Here is a 20,180-nt window from a genome sequence, read left to right as displayed (position 1 = left end):
GATAAATAATAGACACATGCACAAACACACACACACAAATACATAGATCTCTACAAACACATACATACCATGTTTCTTTGCCTAAAAAATAATTTCATTTGATTTTAAATTGCTTTCTATGTATTCAAATATCCACATAAAACAGATCTTTAGGAAAATATTTCACATGTATAAATCATTTAATATTAGCTGTGATGTCAGCCAGATTGACAGATATCATAAAGAAGTTTTTTGGTTCATAATTTATTTTAATTTTAAAAGAGGGTTAGAAGGGCAAATATTTTCTTTGGATTTTTCCAAAGAAAATTCCCTAGAGGCAAACACAAACCCTCATCTATTAATCAAGTCAGACTAAAATATGCTACAATAACAAACCACCCTCAAATCTCAGTGGCTTAAAACAACAGAAGTTTACTTTTGCTCACATTACCTGTCCAACACAGGCAAAGAGAGAGTTTGCGTTACTCAGTCAACCTGGCTTGATGGAGGCTCTGCCAGCTGTCGCAGCTTCCTCAGTAGTTAGCAGCAGGGTAAGACAGAGGGGACAATTACAGATTGGCTTTTCATTGCCTCACCCTGGAAATTAGGAGTACATTTTTTATTACTTAAGCATATCAGAGCCATATGGTTTGCATGGACCATTTTACACTTAAGACTTAAAAAAAGATAAAAAGGTAAAGGTAGTCAACAAAGAAAAACTTTTATGTTTTTGTAAGGCAAATGATTAAAGATAAATATGTTTAATATAAACTAAAAATTGTGAAGTGTAAGTTTGAAAATCCTTGATGAACTAATAGTACATAGAAATGAAGAGTATATGTAAAGATGACCCTCTTATAATTAAGTAAAATTTAACCCAAATATGCAAGGAATGTTAGGGCATATATTACATATAACTCTGAGAAATAAGATAAATAATGCACTAATCTGATTCTTGAAATTTTAATAAACTCCAGTACTCATAACTTACAATTATTACACAAGACAGGCAAACATTTTAGCGTGCTAAAATATGTTTACTAGAAACTGCTATTCAATATCATGATTAAGCAGTCAACAGGTTAATTACATTAATATTTTTCTTCATTTATCCATTCATCTTGGTCTAATTCATTGACATTACAAAACTGCCTTGATACACTACCATGTGGTAGAATCTGTTTTAGGTTCTAATAGTTCCTGCTTTTATGTCGTTTGCATTCTAGCTGGGGGAGAAATACTAAAGCGCTATGAAGAATATAAAACCTGGCAGTAGGATGGAAAGTAAGTGAACAGACACATGAGTCAAAGGTATCCATCAACCTCTGTCTCAGGAAGTGATATTTAAGCAAAGACCTAGATAACAAGAAGATACTGAAGTGTGATTATAGATGAGATTTCAGCATAGTTCAAGGACAATTCAGGTAACATTTCCAGATAATAAATAAATAAAAGAAAAACAAAAAGCTCACTTGTATTTTAATATTGAGATAAAATCTCTGCCCAATGAAACAATATGTAAAACAAAAATGTTATCAATATTAGAAACAAATTAAGAAAATGTTGTGAAAGTAGAATTTCAATACATGAGGTCAACTAAAATTGTAACAGAGAAACAAGCTCACTCTTTTAAAAATCTCAGCCTGCTTCTTCAGAGGCAGAATAACTAGTCCTACAAGCCACAGTTGGCATTGGCTCCTTGACTCTCACGGAGAGGACAAAGACCATACTATTCACTCAGACAATTTGTGAAATATATACATTCCCTTTCGTTAACTACATAAAACCAGAAGGAACACAGTAATATCAAAATGTTTGATGTCCAACTTTTGTTAAAGATCAGGTTGAAAGAACTGATCTATTTAAAAGACACTTGCAGTTTTTAATTGGACTACTTCTTATTTTCTTTCTGTTTCTTTGATGCAGGCCAAATGAACAAAAGGCTGACTACATTGGCCACTTGGTTTTTCTCCCCACTTCAAACTGTGACAATAAATCTACACGTTAGCACCGTCACGCTGACTGACATTCAAGACCGTTGCAAAAATCAAATCTAACAAGCGACGATCCTTACCACCTCTTATTAAAAAGATGTAGCTAGCAACATTTTTCACATCACTAATTTGGCTTCACTATGAGACCCATGTCTAAAAGTTCTTCTTAATAAAGGCCTTGGAAATGATTTTTTTTTCTTCGGAGAAATCAGTGCAGTGTGAGCCTGATGGATAAAGTGAGTCACATCGCTGCAAATGTAACTATTTTGCTTAAACTAGATTTGCAGTTCAATATTAGTTTTGTAGAACATTGGTTAACATATCTAAATTATGCATTTTTCCTTATGTTTGTTTCTTCTTTTTGTATTTTTTGATCCTCATTTTCTCATCAATTTTTTTCTCTAAAATTGCCTTAATTCATTCAAGACTCCTCATATCTCATGTGAGATCCAGTGGATTGTAATAACATAAACAAAGCAGAAAACTCTTGCAACGGCCACTTTTATTCTTTCTGTCATAAAAAAGAACGTATGAGTAAAATCTCTTATGAAAACAATTCAAATAAATTTTATGAAAACAATGCTTCTAGTGCCAAGTCTACTTTTGAGGTACCAGGAATATGGCATAGAATTCAGATATTACTTTGCAGAGCAGGGTCTTCAAATATAGTGTACTAACATAAATAGGAAAGGAACTTCCAGATAGCTCAGAAATTTACATTTTTAACAATATTTACACAGGAAGAAGGAACAGTCTTTTCTCTCCTTGCAAATTTTCAGTCAAATCTCCTATAACTGTACTATGGGGAAACATGTAAAAAATCTTGTGACCAGAAGAGGAAGTCTTGAACTGTGAACCTTGCAATTCATTAATTAATATGTTTGCAAGGCTTTCAGTGTGTATTAACCTTTAGTTAATCTGGATGTCTAATTGCTCCTTATGTCCCACATTAGCCAATGAATGTCCACTGAAATTCCACAATTTCTGCACACAAACTATTCTCAGATACTGAATGTCAACATTTAATAAGTAAGAAATCCTGAATTACGTGGATAAGCAGTAATATTTATAAATTTTGGAGCACAATGGTGAAGAAATACTGATCAGGGAGATTTTAACTACAAATATCTGCTGCTTATATGACGAGTCCAGATTATCTCCTACAATTTGGATTGAGGCTACTCTTAGACCATTTTTAACTCCTGTTCATTAATAGATTTAATTCAATTCTACTATATAACCCAACAGAATTTAATTTTGAGCTTCGGCCAAATGACTCTAAAGCTTATCAGGTACAGTAAGCGAATAAGACTTGCAAAAAGAATTTTAATATGGAAGGGGGGCATTAGCCATCTCAGAACTAATTTTAGTAGTATGAAGCTGATATAAAATTAGAGGGACAGAGCAATAAAACAGAACTGACAGCCAGGAATAAGACCTATTATGTATCAGTTTATTACATGATAAAAGAGAAAGCACAAATCAAGGAGGAAAGGAAGTATTGAGGCAATTGATTAACTACTTGGAAGATTATTAATTTATGATAATAAAGTTATCGTCATATCTTTCAACAAAAAAATTATTCTAAATGAATAAAAATTAAATTATTTTGGGTAGATTCATTTTTATTTAATAACAGAAGACATTAAAAAGCAAAAGATGGATACACTTTACAAAAATTTAAAACTTGCATATGTAAAATAGTGTCAAAATCCACAGATCAAAAAGATGGGAATACATTTATTGTTGTTATAACATACAGTATTTACTAAATAAAAAATATGTACACAGCAGGAAGATGCAAACATTTGACTTTAATTAAAAAGTGAGCAAAGATAATGAACTTCAGATTTCTTTAGTCATACAAGTAGCAAACAAACACATAAAAATTACCTGCCTCCCTACTCAGAGAAAGACAGTCTAAAACAGTCAGAAAAAAAAAAATGGCATAGGCTTGGAAGTGTTCATAAGACCTCATTTTGAGAGTGGTAAGTGGAATATTATTTTATAAAGCAGTCTGATAACATGTATCCTCTTTAAAATGTTTCTTTGTCTATTCTAGAATTTTTATAACTGCTTAATGATACTGAGAAATAATCATTAACTGGAAACATTAATAAACACAAATTATTTTAAATATAGTTGTCTTTGTAACAGCAGCTTTTGGAAACAGCTTACCTTTCCAAGGACGGGAAAAAGGCTAAGTACATTGTGATGAATCAATTTAACAAAACTATTGCATATAGACTCTGAAAATATTAACTGTGGTTAGGCAATGTTATTGAAGTGTACTGGGAAAACACTTATTAGTTGAAGATATTAAGAAAAGAAGGACTAAAATAATATCTAATATGATTTCAAACACAGTCACGTACCACATACTATTTTGTTTAAGGATGAACTGCATACACGATGGTGGGTCCATAAGATTATGATGGAGCTGAAAAATTCCTGTCGCCTAGTGACATTGTAGCCAAGGTAGCTGTTGTAATGTCCTTACATTACTGTTTGTGGTGATGCCAGTGTACACAAACTTAGTGTGCTTCCAGTCCTATTAAAGTATAGCACATATGGTAATGTACTGTACATAATACTTGATAATACATGACTATGCTGCTCACCTACATATTTACTATACTATGCTTTTTATCATTATTTTAGAACATATTCTACTTATTTAAAATAGCTAACTATAAAACGGCCTCAGAGCCTCAGGCAGGTCGAGAAGAAGGCATTGTCATCATAGTGGATAGCTGAGTGTGCGTTACTGCCCGTGAAGACCTTCCAGTGGGACAAGATGAGGAGGTGGAAGACAGTGATCCTGAGCCCGTGAACTCTTAGGCTATGTGATGGTTAATACTGAGTGTCAACTTGATGGGATTGAAGTATGCAATATTGATCCTGAGTGTGTCTGTGAGGGTGTTGTCAAAGGCAGTTAACATTTGAGTTGGTGGTTTGAGGAATGCAGACCCACCCTTAATCAAGTGGGCACCATCTAATCAGCCACCAGTGAATATAAAGCAGGCAGAAAAATGCAAAGAGACGAGACGAGACTAGCCTCCCAGCCTACATCTTTCTCCCATGCTGGATACTTCTTGCCCTCGAACATCGGACTCCAAGTTCTTCAGTTTTGAGACTCTGACTGGCTCTCCTTGCTCCTCAGCTTGTAGACAGCCTATTGTGGGACCTTGTGATCATGTAAGTTAGTACTTAAAAAACTCCCATATATATATTTTTATTCATATGTGTATATTTTATTTATTTAGTATACTTTTTTGTTGCAAGTTGTGACTGTAATATATAGTCATATATATAATATATAAAGGGGAGTTTATATGTTTATATAAGTAAATTCTCATATACACATATACATAAAGTTCACTCTTAAAAAACCTTAATACAGACTAACATTTGTTTGTGACTTAGTTTTTAACAAAATAGTTTAAAACATTAAAAAAAATTAAAAATAAAAACTTATAGAATAAGGATATAAAGAAAATATTTTGTATAGCTGTACAATGTCTTTGTGTTTTAACATACATGCTACTATGAAAGAGTCAAAAAGTTAAAAAACTAAAATGTTCATAAAATTTAAAAGTTACAGTAAACTAGGGTTAATTTATTATTAAAAATATTTTTAAATATTTAATTATTATGGATACATGTTAGTTGTACATACTTATAGGGTACATGTGATATTTTGATACAAGCATCTAGAGTGTAATGATCAAATCAGGGTAACTGGATTATCCATCACCTAAAGCATTTATCATTTCTTTATATTAGGAATGTTCAAATTCTACTCTTTTAGTTATTTAAAAATACACAAAAAATTATTTTTTATTATAGTTAAAAAGAATTGTGCTTCTGAATACTAGGTCTTATTCATTCTATCTGACAGTTTTTTTTTTTTGTAGACATTAACCATCGCTTCTTTATCCTCCCTATTACCCTTCCCAGCCTCCATCCTTCTACCATTTATTTCCATGAGTTTTTTTTTTTTTTAAACTCCCACATATAAGTGAGAGCATGCAATATTTGTTTTTCTGTGTATGGCTTATTTCACATAACATAATGTTTTCCAGTTCCATCCATGTTGCTGCAAATGGCAGGTTTTCATTCATTTTTATGGCTGAAAGTCCATTATGCACATGTACGTCACTTCCTTCATTCATTCATTGATGGACACTTAGATTGATTCCATATTTTAGCTATCATGACTAGAGCTACAATAAACATGAGAGTATAGATATATTTTTGATGCTGATTTCCTTTCTCTTAGATATATATCCAACAATGGCATTTCTGGATTATATGGTAATTCTATTTTCAGTTTTATGAGGAACCTCCATACATTTCTCCATAGTTGAAATATTAATTTACATTTCCAACAGTTTATGAGGGTTCCCCTTTCTTGACATATTCATCAGCACTCACTACTATGTGTCTTTTGGTTAATACCATTTTAACTCGGGTGAGATAATATCTCAGCATTTTGATTTGCATTTATCTGAAGATAAGTGATATTGAACATTTTTTATATGCTTGTTGACCATTTCTTTGTCTTCTTTTGAGAAATGTCTATTTAGATCTTTTGCCCATCTTTAAATAAGATTACTTGTTTTTTTCTTACTGAGTTGTTTGAGCTTCTTATAAGTTATGGTTATTAATTCCTTGTCAGATGGGTAGTTTGCAAATATTTCCTCCCATTCTATGGGTCGTCTCTTCACTTTGTTGTTTGTTATCTTTTCTGTGCAGAAGCTTTCTAGCTTGATGTAATCTCTTTCATCTACTTTTGCTTTTATTGTCTGTGCTTTTGAGGCCTTACTCAAGAAATCTCTGCTTAGACCAAAGTCCTGGGGTGTTTCCCCAGTGTCTTTTTGTAGTAGTGTCATAGTTTCAGATCTCTGATTTAAGTCTTTAATTCATTTTGATTTGATTTCACATATGACAAGAAATAGGAGTCTAGTTTCATTCTTCTGTATGTGGATACTCAGTTTCCCCAGCACCATTTATTGAAGGAACTGTCCTTTCCCCAGTGTACATTCTTGGCCCTTTTGTTGAAAATAAGCAGGCTGAAAATGTGTAAATTTATTACTAGGTTCTGTATTCTGTTCCATTTGTTTGTGTGTTGGTTTTATGCCAGTATCATGTTGTTTTAGTTGCTGTAGGTATGCAATATAATTTGAAGTCAGATAATGCAATACCTCCAATTTTGTTCTTTTTTCTCAGGCTTGTTTTGGGTATTCTGGGGTATTTAATTTTTTGTTTTGCTTCCATAAAAAATTTAGATTATTTTATACTTCTGTGAAGAATATAAATGGTATTTTTATAGGGATTGTATGGAATCTGTAGATTGCTTTGGGTAGTATGGTCATTTTAACAGTACTGATTCTTCTAATCCATAACTAGGCGCTATTTTTTCATTTTTTGTGCCCTCTTCAATTTCTTTCATCAATGTTTGATAGTTTTCATTGTAGAGATCTTTTGTTTCTTTGGCTAAGTTTTTTTCCCCAGGTATTTTATTTTATTTGTAGTTATTTAAATGAGATCATATTTTTGGTTTCTTTTTCAGATTGTTCACCATCGAGACAAATAAATGCTATTCATTTTTGTATGTTGATTTTGTATTCTGCAACTTTACTGAATTTGTTCATCAGTCCTAACAGTTCTTTGGTTGATTCTTTAGTTTTAATATAGCCAACATGGATAATGTTTATAAAGTCTACATTAGTCTACAGTAATGTCCTAGACCTTCATAATCACTCATTCCTCACTCACTGACCCACCCAGAGCAACTTCCAGTCCTGCGAGCTCAATTCGTCGTAAGTTTCCTATACAGGTGTATGACTTTTCAACCTTCATACCATATTTTTACTGTGCTATTTTGTTTAGATACACTTACATACACCAGTATATTCTATGGTGTTACTGTTGCCTACAGTATTCAGTACAGCAATATTCTGTACAGGTTTGTAGCCTAGGAGCAATAGGCTCTACCATCTGGGTTTGTGTTAAATACACTCTATAATTGCACAATGACAAAATCACCTAACCACACATATTTCAGAAAGTATCCCCATCATTAAGCATACATGACTATATTTAAACATTGCTATAAAGGGAAGAACTTGAAGGAACTACACACATAATTTACAGTTCTTGACTGATTATACTATAATTAGTTTTTTTATATTTATCTTTAGATTTTAATGAATACAATAATGAAATTTTAAAAATAATACATTATATGTAGTCTACACCTTTTTACACCGCTTCTGAGTATTTTTCTAAAGCAATAATCTGTTTTTCAGAATGTCACTTCTAGTTGCTCCTAAAATGTTTGTTACTCAGGTATAGATATGAGTAGGCTTATTTTACACCAGAAATGTATTTAATCCTTTGAAAAGTAGTAAGCTATTGATATGGTTTGGCTCTGTGTCCCCATCCAAATCTCATCTTGAATTATACTCACATAATTCCCACACATTGTGGGAGATAGAAGATAATTTGAATCATGGGGGCAGTTTCCCCCATAGTGTTCTCATGGTAGTGAATACATCTCACAAGATCTGATGGTTCTATCAGGGTTTTCCACTTTTGCATCTTCCTCATTTTTCTCTTGCTGCCACCATGTAAGAAGTGCCTTTCACCTCCTGCCGTGATTCTGAGGCCTCCCCAGCCATGCAGAACTGTAAGTCTAATTAAACCTCTTTTTCTTCCCAGTCTCAGATATGTCTTTATCAGCAGCATGAAAACAGACTAATACAGTAAATTGATACCGCTAGAGTGGGGCGTTGCTGAAAGGATATCTGAAAATATGCAAGTAACTTTGGAACCTCCGAGAGACTTGTTGAATGGCTTTGACAAAAATGCCGATAGTGACATGAACAATAAGGTCCAGGCTGAGATGGTCTCAGATGGAGATAAGGAACTTGTTGGGAACTGGAGCAATAGTGACTCTTGTTATGTTTTAGCAAAGAGACTGGTGACATTTTGCCCCATCCTAGAGATTTGTGGAAGTTTGAACCTGAGAGAGATGATTTAGGGTATCTGGTGGAAGAAATTTCTAAGCAGCAAAAAACATTCAAAAGGTAACTTGGGTACTGTTAAAAGCGTTTCATTTTAAAAGGGAAACAGATCATAAAAGTTCAGAAAATTTGCAGCCTGATGATGCAGTAGAAAAGGAAAACCAATTTTTTGAGGAGAAATTCCAGCCAGCTGCAGAAATTTGCATAAGTAGCAAGGAGTCTAATATTAATACCCAAGACCATGGGGAAAATGTCTCCAGGCCATGTCAGAGACCTTCATGGCAGCCCCTCCCATCATAGGCCCACAGACTCAGGAGGAAAAGGTGGTTTTGTGGGCCAGGCCCAGGGTCCCAAGCTATGTGCGGCCTGGGGACTTTGTGCCCTGTGTCCTGGCCACTCCAGCTGTGGCTGAAAGGGGCCAACATAGAGCCTGGGCTGTGGCTTCAGATGGTGGAAGCCCCAGGTCTTGGCAGCTTCCACGTTGTGTTGAGCCTGTGGTTGCACAGGTCAAGAATTGAGGTTTGGGAACCTCCGCCGAGATTTCAGAAGATGTATGGAAACATCTGGATGCCCAGGGAAGTTTGCTACAGGGGCGGGGCCCTCATGGAGAACCTCTGCTAGGGCAATGTGGAAGGGAAACGTAGGGTTGGAACCTCCACACAGAGTCTGTACTGGGGCACTGCCTAGTGGAGCTGTGAGAAGAGGGCCACCATCCTCCAGACCCCAGAATGGCAGATCCACAGACAACTTGCACCATGCGCCTGGAAAAGCTGCAGACACTCAATGCCAGCCTGTGAAAGCAGCCGGGAGGAAGGCTGTATCCTGCAAAGCCACAGGTGCAGAGCTACCCAAGAGCATGGGAACCCACCTCTTGCACACATCCAGTGTGACCTGGATGTGAGACCTGGAGTCAAAGAGATCATTTTGGAGCTCTGAAATTTGAATGTCTTGCTGGATTTCAGGCTTGCATGGGCCCTGTAACCCCTTGGTTTTGGCCAATTTCTCTCATTTAGAACAGCGGTATTTACCCAGTACCTGTACCCCCATTGTATCTGGGAAGTAACTAGCTTGCTTTTGATTTTACAGGCTCATAGGTGAAAGGGATTTGCTTTGTCTCAGATGAAACTTTAAACTGTTGACTTTTGGGTTAAAGATGAAAGGAGTTAAGACTTTGGGGGACTGTTGGAAAGGCATGATTGATTTTGATATGTGAGGACATGAGATTTTGGAAGGGCCAGGGGTGGAATGATATGGTTTGGCTCTGTGTCCCACCAATATCTCATCTTGAATTGTGCTTCTATAATTCCCATGCATTGTGAGAGGGACTCAGTGGGAGATAATTTGAATCATGGGGGCGGTTTCCCCCACGCTGTTCTCGTGTCAGTGAATAAATCTTATGAAATCTCATGGTTTTATCAGGGGTTTCCGCTTTTGCATCTTCCTCATTTTTCTCTTGCTGCTGCCATGTAAGAAGTGCCTTTAGGCTCCCACCATGATTCTGAGGCCTCCCCAGCCATGTGGAACTATAAGTCCAATTGAATGTCTTTTTCTTCCCAGTCTCGGGTATGTCTTATCAGCAGCGTGAAAACAGACTCTCCAGCTATCCTGCACACATCAGTATAAATATATAACACAGAAATCAGGAGCGCCAATTAATGTCAATTATAATGTGTCTTCTCTGTCACCCTGGCATCCTTAGGGAAATAGCTGCAGAATTTGCTTCTTTTTACATCCTAGAATTAAGGAATTTCATTGTTATTTGAGTTTGAATCCAGTCAGTATATGAACACAAAGGTTAAATGAGGGCTGTACAAATTAAAACTTATAATAGATCATGGTGTTTTCTAAAATTACCTGTACCACTAACTTTTCAATTAATGACAACGAAAAGTATATGCATGAGATCACATTTATAGGCACCTGTAAAGATTTTGAAATGTGCCAATCCTAGTAGGAAGTGTAATTTAATATTCTTAAACATTGGTATTGACAAAAATTTAAATACATTCTGACTGTGTTTACACAGCATTTCATAGCATATTTTCAATTGAACTGACGCTACATTTGAAAGAAAATGAACACAATCATTTTTCAACGTAAGGATACTATCTTTCAAAAGACTTTCTGGTAACTTTTTTTAAATGGAAGAAATAACAATCATTTAGTTTGAATTATGATGGATTATTTGTCTACTCTCTATTTGATTTGCTTTTTTAAAACATTGTTTTTCTTTTCATTCTTTTACTTTAGAGGAAACGAGAGATAAATTAGTGAATATTGTGGAAATGTTCACGCCTAAAAGTGGAGACTACTAATTTCTTCAAATCTAACTTTTTTTTTTTTTTAAAAAAAGACACATTTATTTCATCAAACTAAATAGCAGTAAGAACACTTTCTGTGTATCCAACACTACACTCTCTTGAAAGGCCTCAAAAACATTCTTTTTATATATGTGCATGCCAGTGACCAAGCCATTAGAATATGATTTTCTTTATGTTTCCATTATATTTGGCACTATTAATGTTTCTTATTTTCTGAAGTTCTCTTTCCCAATTTTTTTTGACACTTCTCTGGATGATCTTCTGTCTGCCTTACATCTATCAGCTGAGATTCAGGGAACTCAGACTAGAGCAAGAAGTAAACTGGGAGTCAGTTTAATGACAGACATGTGCAAATCATAAGACTCCTTTGAAGTTACATAATATGGAGTCAGGACCACAGAGATAACTGGCATTAAAATTACCCAGCTCTAACCTTCCTATCTCGCCTAAGGTTAGGAGAAGAGTCAAAAAATGAAAAAGCAAAGAAATGCATGTGAAGTCCCCAGTCCTTGAAAAGAGGTTCAATAAAAGTTTGAAATTTAATGATAAAATTATTGAAGATTTTCCCTACACCATTACTTAATTCCTCTGAGAAGTGCTCAGAGTATAGTACATAGCTGTAAATGTATTCATTTTTTAAAAAAAATGGCAGATAAATACCCTAACTCTATACTTTAAAGAACTAAAAAACAAACAAACAAACAAACTCAACCCAAAGCTAGCAGAACAAAAGATACAATAAAGATTAGAATGGAGATAAGTAAACTAAAGCATCAGAAAACAACAGAGATAAAAAAAATGAAAGCTATTACTTTGGAAAGATCAATAAATTTGACAAACATTTAGCTAGACTGGCTACAAATAAGACACTAATAAGTAAAACAAAAATGAAAAAGAAAACATTATTGCTAAATTTACAAAAACAAAAAGAATTTTTTTTTTATTATACTTTAAGTTCTAGGGTACATGTGGATAACGTGCAGGTTTGTTACATATGTATACCTGTGCCATGTTGGCGTGCTGCACCCATCAACTCATCATATACATCAGGTATAACTCTCAATGCAATCCCTCCCCCCTCCCCCCTCCCTGTGATAGGCCCCAGTGTGTGATGTTCCCCTTCCTGAGAGAATACAATGAATAATTGTATGGCAACAAATTAGAAAAACTAGACAAAATGGACAAATTCCTGATGACATACAAATTTTCAAAACTACTTCACAAGTAAATTGGAAATCTAAGTAGACTTACAAAGAGTAAAGAGAAAAATTTATTAATAAAAAACCTCCCTACAAAGAAATCAGCCAGATTGTTTCACTAGTGAATTATACTGGAGATATTTAAAAGATTTAACATCAATGCTTTTCAAATTCTTCCAACAAATAAAAAAAAAAGTAAAAGCATTTCCTGACTCATTCTATAAGATCAGTATTACTGATAACAAAGTCAGACAAAGATACCACAAAAGAAAGAAAACAATAGACCAATATCCTTTACGAAGATAGATGCAAAAATCTTCAACATAACACTAGCAAACTGAATCCATAGCATATTTAGAGAATTTTTCACCATGAAAAAATGAGGTTTGTCCAGGAACGCAAGAGTGGTTAAACATATGAAAATCAATCAATGTTATACATCGTATTAACAGAATGAAAAAAAAAAAAAAAACCTCACATAATTGTCCCAATTGACATAGAAAAAGTATTTGATAAACTTCCTTTTATGATTAAAAAACACTGAAAAATGTGGAAAAAGAGACTTTTCTGCAAAATGATGAGTATTTATGAATAAGTCAAAGCTAACATTATATTCAATGGTGAAAGTCTCACTGTCATCAGGAATAAGAGAAGCATCTCACTTTCTTTACTGTTGCTCAATGTTGTACTGAAGGTTCTAGCCAGAGAAATTAGGCAAACAATAAATAAATAAATAAGTAAATAAACAAAAAGGATTCATACTGGAAAAGAAGAAATAAAATTCCTCTATTTGAAGAAGACATGCTCTTATCTATAGAAAATCCTAAAGGAGCCATAAAAAAAAAAAAACTATTATAGCTAAGTGAATAATTAAGCAAAGATTTAGAATACTAGATTAACATGCAAAATCTAGTTATATTTCCACACATTTATAAAGAAAGAAAACAGTTCATTTAGAATAACACCAGAGTAAAATACTTGGGAATAAATATAACTGTGGTGGTACAAGATATGTATGTTCAAAACTACAAAATATTTTAGAAGAAGTGAAATAAGACCCAAATAAATGGAAAGCTATTATGTGTTCACGGATCGTAAGGTGAATATTGTAAAGAAGTCAATACTACTAAAAGCTAGCTACACATTCAATTCACCCTTCATCAAAATTCCAACAGCTTCTTTCTCCAAATAGCCAAAACAAACTTGAAAAAGAATGATGTTGGAAGACTCACACTTCCTAATTTCAAAACTTCCTGTAAAGTTACAATAATCACCAGATGTGGTGGCTCGCACCTGTAATTCCAGTACTTTGGAATGCTGAGGCAAGAGGGTTGCTTGATCCCCGGCATCTGAAACCAGCCTGGGCAACATAGCAAGACCCCACCTCTAAATATTTTTGAAAAATAAAAATAAAAAAGCTACAATAATCATGTTTGATATTAGCATAAAAATTGCATATATTGATATATATAATTTAGTATGCAGAAATAAACCCATATATCTACAATAATTTCTGTCAAGGTTGCCAAGATAATTCAATGGGGAGGTAATTGTCTTTTCAACAAATGGTGTTGGAACAAATAGGTATCAACATGCAAAAGAATGAAGTTAGACTTACTTCAATTCACATACAAAAAGCAACCACAATTAATATAAGGGGCAAATATAAGAGCTAAAATCCTCCAATTTTTAGAAGCAGACATGGGTGAATCTTCATAAACAGGACTTGACGATGATTTCTATAAATGACATAAAAAACACAAGTGAGAAAAAAAGAGATATGTTGAGCTTTATGAAAATTACACTTTTTAGTGCATCAAAGAAAACTATAAACAAAGTGAAACAACAACCTACAGAATGGAAGAATGTATTTGCAAATTATATATCTGATAAGGGATTAGAACTCACAATATAAGCAGAACTCTTAAACTCAAGAACAACAAAAGCAATCAGAATTTAAAATGAACAAAGAATCTGAATAAAGCTTTCTCCAAAGGATATTTAAAAGTTGAAAACAAGTACTTGAAAAGATGCTCAATATTATTAGTCAGGGAACTATAAGTCAACACCACAATGGAATATCAGTTCACACTGGTACAGATGACTATAATAAAAGAAAATAGGCCAGGTGCAGTGCCTCATGCTTGTAATCTCAAAACTTTGGGAGACCAAGGTGAGAGGATCACTTGAGGTTGGGATATTGAAACCAGCCTGGACAACATAGAGAAAACCTAGCTCTACAAAAAATTAAACAGTTAGCTGGGCATGGTGGGGTGCATGCCCGTAGTCTTAGCTATCGGGGAGACTGAAGCTGGAGGATTGCTTGAGCCCAGAAGTTCAAGGCAGCAGTTAGCTATGATTGTGTCACTGCACCCCAGCCTGGATAAGAGAGAGAGACCCTGTCTCTGAAATACATAAGTGAGTAAATGACGATATAACCAAATAACAAACTAAACCAAAATTTTAAAATGTTAACCAAAATTATGGAGATATTGGAAGACTTGTACATTGCTTGTGGGAATGTAAAATGGGACAGCCACTGTAGAAAATAGTTTGACAGTTTCAAATGCCAAACATAGAATTACTATATAACCGTACTATACAACTCCTGGGTATATAAGCAAAAGAATTGTAAATAAGTACTCAAAAAAAAATTTTCACCTGTGTTCATGCCTGCGCTATTCCCGATAGCTGAAAGTGGAAAGCATCCCAAGTGTGAATCAACAGATAAATTGAAAAATAAAATGGAATTGGGCAATAAAGAGGGATAAAGTACTCATACATACTACACATGAATGAAGCTTGAAAACATGCTACGTGAAAGTAGCCAGACAAAAAAGATCACATATTATATTGCTCCATTTATATGAAATAACTGGAATAGGTTGATCCATAGAGACCTATCCCGTCCCGCGGGATAGTCAGAGCAGGCCCTGGAGGAGGGGGTGGGAATTTGGGGAACAAGAGACACGAGAAATGGAGACAAGACAGTGCTCTGATCAAGTCTCGTTTAATGGCGGTAATGCAGTGCCTTATATACACTTGGAGGGGAAGGGGTTGGGCCAGAGGCGGAGATGATCTCATCGCAGAGGGCGTGACCAAGTAGGTATTGGTTTCTCTGGTCAAACATCATGTTGCACCTGCGCTGTCAGTTGGTAATTTTCCCGGGCACGGGATGGTGCCTGTGCTACAAAGTAACAATTTTCGCGGCCGCGGGGGAAAAACAAGTGAAGAAGCAGCAGGAAGAGAGCCATCTATTATGAGGTATTGATACAAAAGAGAAACAACAAATCTAGGGAGGAGGTAGAAGGTGGAAAGGAATAGAGCTCGGGCGTTTAATCATTAATTATTATTTGCTATGGCTGGGGCGCGCAGCTCCGGACAGAGACCAAAAACAAATCAGTGATTTCCAGGAGCTAGTGAAAGGGAGAAATGGAGAATGACTGGTTAGAGGATATGGAGTTTCCTTTTGTGTTGATGAAAATGTTCTTGAACTTGATAGTGTTCTAAGACAAGAAAAAGAAAATATGGTACGCAAATATGAGGACAACTTGTAACATCAAAAAACTAGGAATTAATGTAAACCCTTTAAATCTGTCATTCATTGCTAGTAACATTTTTAATGAGCTTAATCAGCTCACTTAGGTTATTCCTTATTATATTAGGGATTCTGGAAAGAAATTACATAAAATATTTTCATTTTTGAAGATGTTACCATATCTTGTTCCTCCCCCTCTCACAATTCTTACTTGCTCTAGCTATGCATCATCCTGAAATATGTTAAAAATCTTATAATGTTAGTAAGAAATACTCTGGAAAGCAGCATCACTTCATATTCTTACTAATGGTTTTTAGGTCAATTTGACTTATTGGACCATTCTAATTAGCAAAGCTGCACAATCATGCATTGCTTAATGATGGGGATACTTTCTGAGAAATGCATCCTTCGGCGATTTCATCACTGTGCAAATATCAGAGTGTACTTATGCAAACCTAGATGGCATAACCTACTACACATCTAGGCTATATAATAGAGCCTATTGCCCCTAGGCTTCAAATCTGTAGAACATGTTACTGTACTAAATATGGCAGGCTATTGTAACACAATTGCAAGTATTTATGTATGTAAACATATCTAAACATAGAAAAGGGACATATAAATATGGTATTTGAATCTTATGGGACCACTGTCATACATGCTGTCCATTTTCAATTGTAATGTCAACGTGGGATATATGACTGTATTCTCTGGCCATTTGAGTTTCCCAGAACAAAAACTTGCTTGAAGTTCTCCTAGTCACCTGAAATAGTTACTGCACTGTACCTAAGCAAGTAGGTAATTTTGTCTGAGCCATTTGTTCTAGCTCTACTGTAACAGCAAGTTTCCTTCAAATGAATTAAAATGTGTCTGTAGGTATCTTCCGGAGATAACAATTTTGTTTTCTACTCATATTATGAGTCTATCCTTTATATGCATAACAAAATTCAGAAAATGTTTACTTGACAGAACACTTCCTGGCAGGTTTGATGAATTATAAATATGTGTGAATTATGATTCATAGAAATGCAAGCCCAGACACATTCTAGGTAGAGCGGAAGCTCTGAGAAATCCTGATGATAAATAATCTAAAGCAGTAAAACTGTAGAAGAGTGTTCTTTAACTGGATTGAAGTGGTCCACTCAGTAAAATAACTGAGCCATCTCAATAACACAGTGAAACACGGGTAACGTTTGTAAATATCAAATTTTCTATTATTTGGTTTCAAATTGGAAATATTAGAACGGGCAAAATCACAGCTTCTTGCACTGTGAACTCAGCACACAGCTTCCCCTTTCCTCAGTTCTCAGCTTTTGGTTTCATTAAATTCTTGGTGACCTACTTATCACCAGCAAACTGAACCTTTATTTCCTTGCCTATGAAATAATTCCATGAGAGAAAGGTAAATAATCTTGCAAAACATGGACAAGGTTATCATCATGCTTACTGCAACCTTAGACTTTATTGGTTTAACTCCAACAGCTCTTATTTACACCAGGTCTTTTTCTACCTTTAGGTCTGTGTGCAGACATTTTAAGGAAATAAGTCCTTTAGAGGTGTCTAGACTTGAGGCTGATGATCCTGCATAAGACATTTTTAAAACCTGGAGAAAGTCATAAAAGATACCTGGCTTATTGATTTTAGCCCAAGAAGCTGCTGAGGTTTGGCTTCATCATATAACTTGCCAGTGGCATGATGAAAATTGCAAAAAACATATAAAATAGTTTTAAAATTGGTTAAAAATAAGTCACTGTTGGTTATCTAAAGTAGTTCCACTGTACTTAAGCAGATTTTGATGTGTTTTATTTTAATCAGTGTTCTTTCAGGAAAATGCCAAGACTTTAAAATTATATTCTTATTAGAAGCTCTTAAATGTAGGTTTGTTTTTAAATCTGAAGATATTTTGTAGTTGTTAGTATTCTTGAGTGTCTGAACCACTTTTCTCAACATTTACAGTTATTCTGATCTCCTTGTTCTAAATCCCTTATTAGCAATGTTTGTAGAATAGAAATGAACTAGAATTCATATCACATGCAAGGATCCTCAGAAAATAACTCATGCTATATGAATGAGTTTATATAAGTTTGTCCTTGAAAAGTAGCTTATACAATACTTTTAAAATTTTTATTGTAGCAAAATAAAGTTTGCTACAAATAAATATTTCAGAAATTACTAGCCAGAGGCAATGTCTCCCATCAAATAGCCTAAATAAGAAGTTTCATGCTTGTACACAGGTGTGGGTTTGTACTGTGTATGTGACATGTTGCATTATTGTATAGATGGTATGTCATTATGTATTATTGACTAAAGGAGTCTACATATTTTTTTAAAAGAACTATCTCCTGATAATTCTAGCTGCAATAAAAGAAAGAAAAAAAACTGATTTTCAGAAACATATAGTTGAGATAATATGACTAGCATTTTCTGAGGATGTCATCATATTTTTATTTATAATGTTGTCAAATAAAAGACTTAAATATTCAATAGACAAAAGTCTACTATTCCCCTAAAATTACAATTCTCCTTTTAAATTGTGGTAACAGAATGTTGCCAGATATCTGTGTGGCCAATTCAGTGATTCCTACCAGTGGTTCTCAAACTTTTGCATGTGTCAAAATAACCTGGAGTTTTGTGGAAACATACATTGCTGGGACCCACTCCCAGAAATTCTGAATTACTAAGTCTGGGGTGAGGCTTGAGAATGTTCTAACAACTTTCTAGATGATCCTGATGCCTGGTTCAGGGAACATACCTTGAAAACCACAGATCAGTTCTGAAACAGAAATTATCAATAATCTTGTGCTAAAACAGAAATTCAAGAACAAAGAAAAATTGCAATATTTTTGTAAGGATAACAGTCAAAAACATATATCCAAACACATTCATGTAGTTGCATAACATACACAATCCCAAACACATTTTTTAAATTAGGTAAACTGTTGAGTGTTAGTCAATATATTATAGCTCCTTATAGAAAGTTAAAAGATATAAAAATAATAAAACACCTGTATCTTCACTATTTTATGTATGAACATATCTATCTAGCTACTAATCTAGCTAGCTAGCTGCCAATCACCTACAGTCATGCAACACATGAAGGTGTTTCAGTTAACAGTGGACAGTGTATATGACAGTGGTCCCATAGGATTATAATACTTTATTTCTACTCTGTGTTTTCCATGTTTAGATATGTTTGGATACTACAAATATCATTTGGTTACAGTTGCCTACAGTATGAAGTATAGTAACATGCTGTACAGGTTTGCAGCCTAGAAGTAATAGGTTATACCACATAGCCTAGGTGTGTAGGAGGCCATACCATCTAGGCTTGTGTAAGTGCACTCTGTGATATTTGCCCAGTGATGAAATCGCATAAGGACATATTTCTCAGAAAGTAACCTAATTGTTAAGTGACACATGATTGTATTTAGAGTCATTTTTTATTATTCATGGTAGTTAGGCAATATACAGTTACTGCAAACACTGAATTAGCAAATACTAAACCATTGTTCCTAAGGGAAACACAGAGAGCTCTGGTTATATTTTCATATAACCAGAGAGCTCTGGTTATATTTTCATATAACCAGATTTTATATATATTTGCAACTGATTCATACATGGCCTTATTTTGTGTGTGTTTCTGTTTGGAGACATCTTTTAAAATACATAATGTTGGCTGGTCACGGTGACTCACACCTGTAATCCCAGCACTTTGGGAGGCTGAGATGGGTAGATCACAAGGTCAAGAGGTCGAGACCAGCCTGGCCAACATGGTGAAACCCCATCTCTACTAAAAATACAAAAATTAGCCGGGTATGGTGGCAGGTGCCTGCAGTTCCAGGTACTCAGGAGGCTGAGGCAGGAGAATCGCTTGAACCCGGGAGGCAGAGAAGACAATGCACTGATGGCCAACAGCACTATGTGTCACACCTGAATGAATCTTATCTATCTAACAAACAAATATTCTCTTCTAGGCAAATCTCAGCCTTCCACTTCAACACTATGTTTGTGGGTCATTCTAAACAACCACATCACCAAAGTATAAAAATGTCATAGGTATGGCACTAAGTAGAATTCCAAAGGACACTTGTTTAATAGTGTAAGAACTAAAGCAAGAA

The 20,180-nt window shown here is 34.7% G+C and overlaps 1 protein-coding gene and 1 long non-coding RNA gene across 14 annotated transcripts in view; one reads left to right on the top strand and one right to left on the bottom strand.

Moving 5' to 3' along the window:
- Positions 1–512: 512 nt before the first annotated feature.
- The window catches only part of LOC139356064 (uncharacterized), a 190,698-nt gene continuing 171,030 nt past the window's right edge, over positions 513–20,180 (bottom strand). Inside the window, exon 7 of the long non-coding RNA XR_011607445.1 lies at positions 513–576. This is a non-coding gene — a long non-coding RNA (uncharacterized lncRNA). The remainder of the gene's footprint in view (positions 577–20,180) is intronic.
- Positions 15,460–20,180, top strand: part of LOC139356062 (transmembrane protein 78-like) — a 206,279-nt gene continuing 201,558 nt past the window's right edge. For 5 of the 13 annotated variants that reach the window (XR_011607440.1, XM_071068858.1, XM_071068859.1 and 2 more), the window contains exon 1: positions 15,676–15,788. Coding sequence is in view for 6 of the 13 variants with exons in the window: in XM_071068858.1 (XP_070924959.1) it covers positions 15,700–15,788 (89 nt within the window). In the remaining 7 variants the exon portion in view is untranslated. Of the gene's footprint in view, positions 15,789–20,180 lie in introns of all 13 variants that reach the window. The other 8 variants (XR_011607442.1, XR_011607441.1, XR_011607444.1 and 5 more) reach the window with 4 other exon arrangements.

This window comes from Macaca nemestrina, chromosome 9 (genome assembly GCF_043159975.1).
Source record: "Macaca nemestrina isolate mMacNem1 chromosome 9, mMacNem.hap1, whole genome shotgun sequence".
NCBI lineage: Eukaryota > Metazoa > Chordata > Mammalia > Primates > Cercopithecidae > Macaca > Macaca nemestrina.
This window is presented reverse-complemented; position numbering and strand designations above follow the sequence as displayed.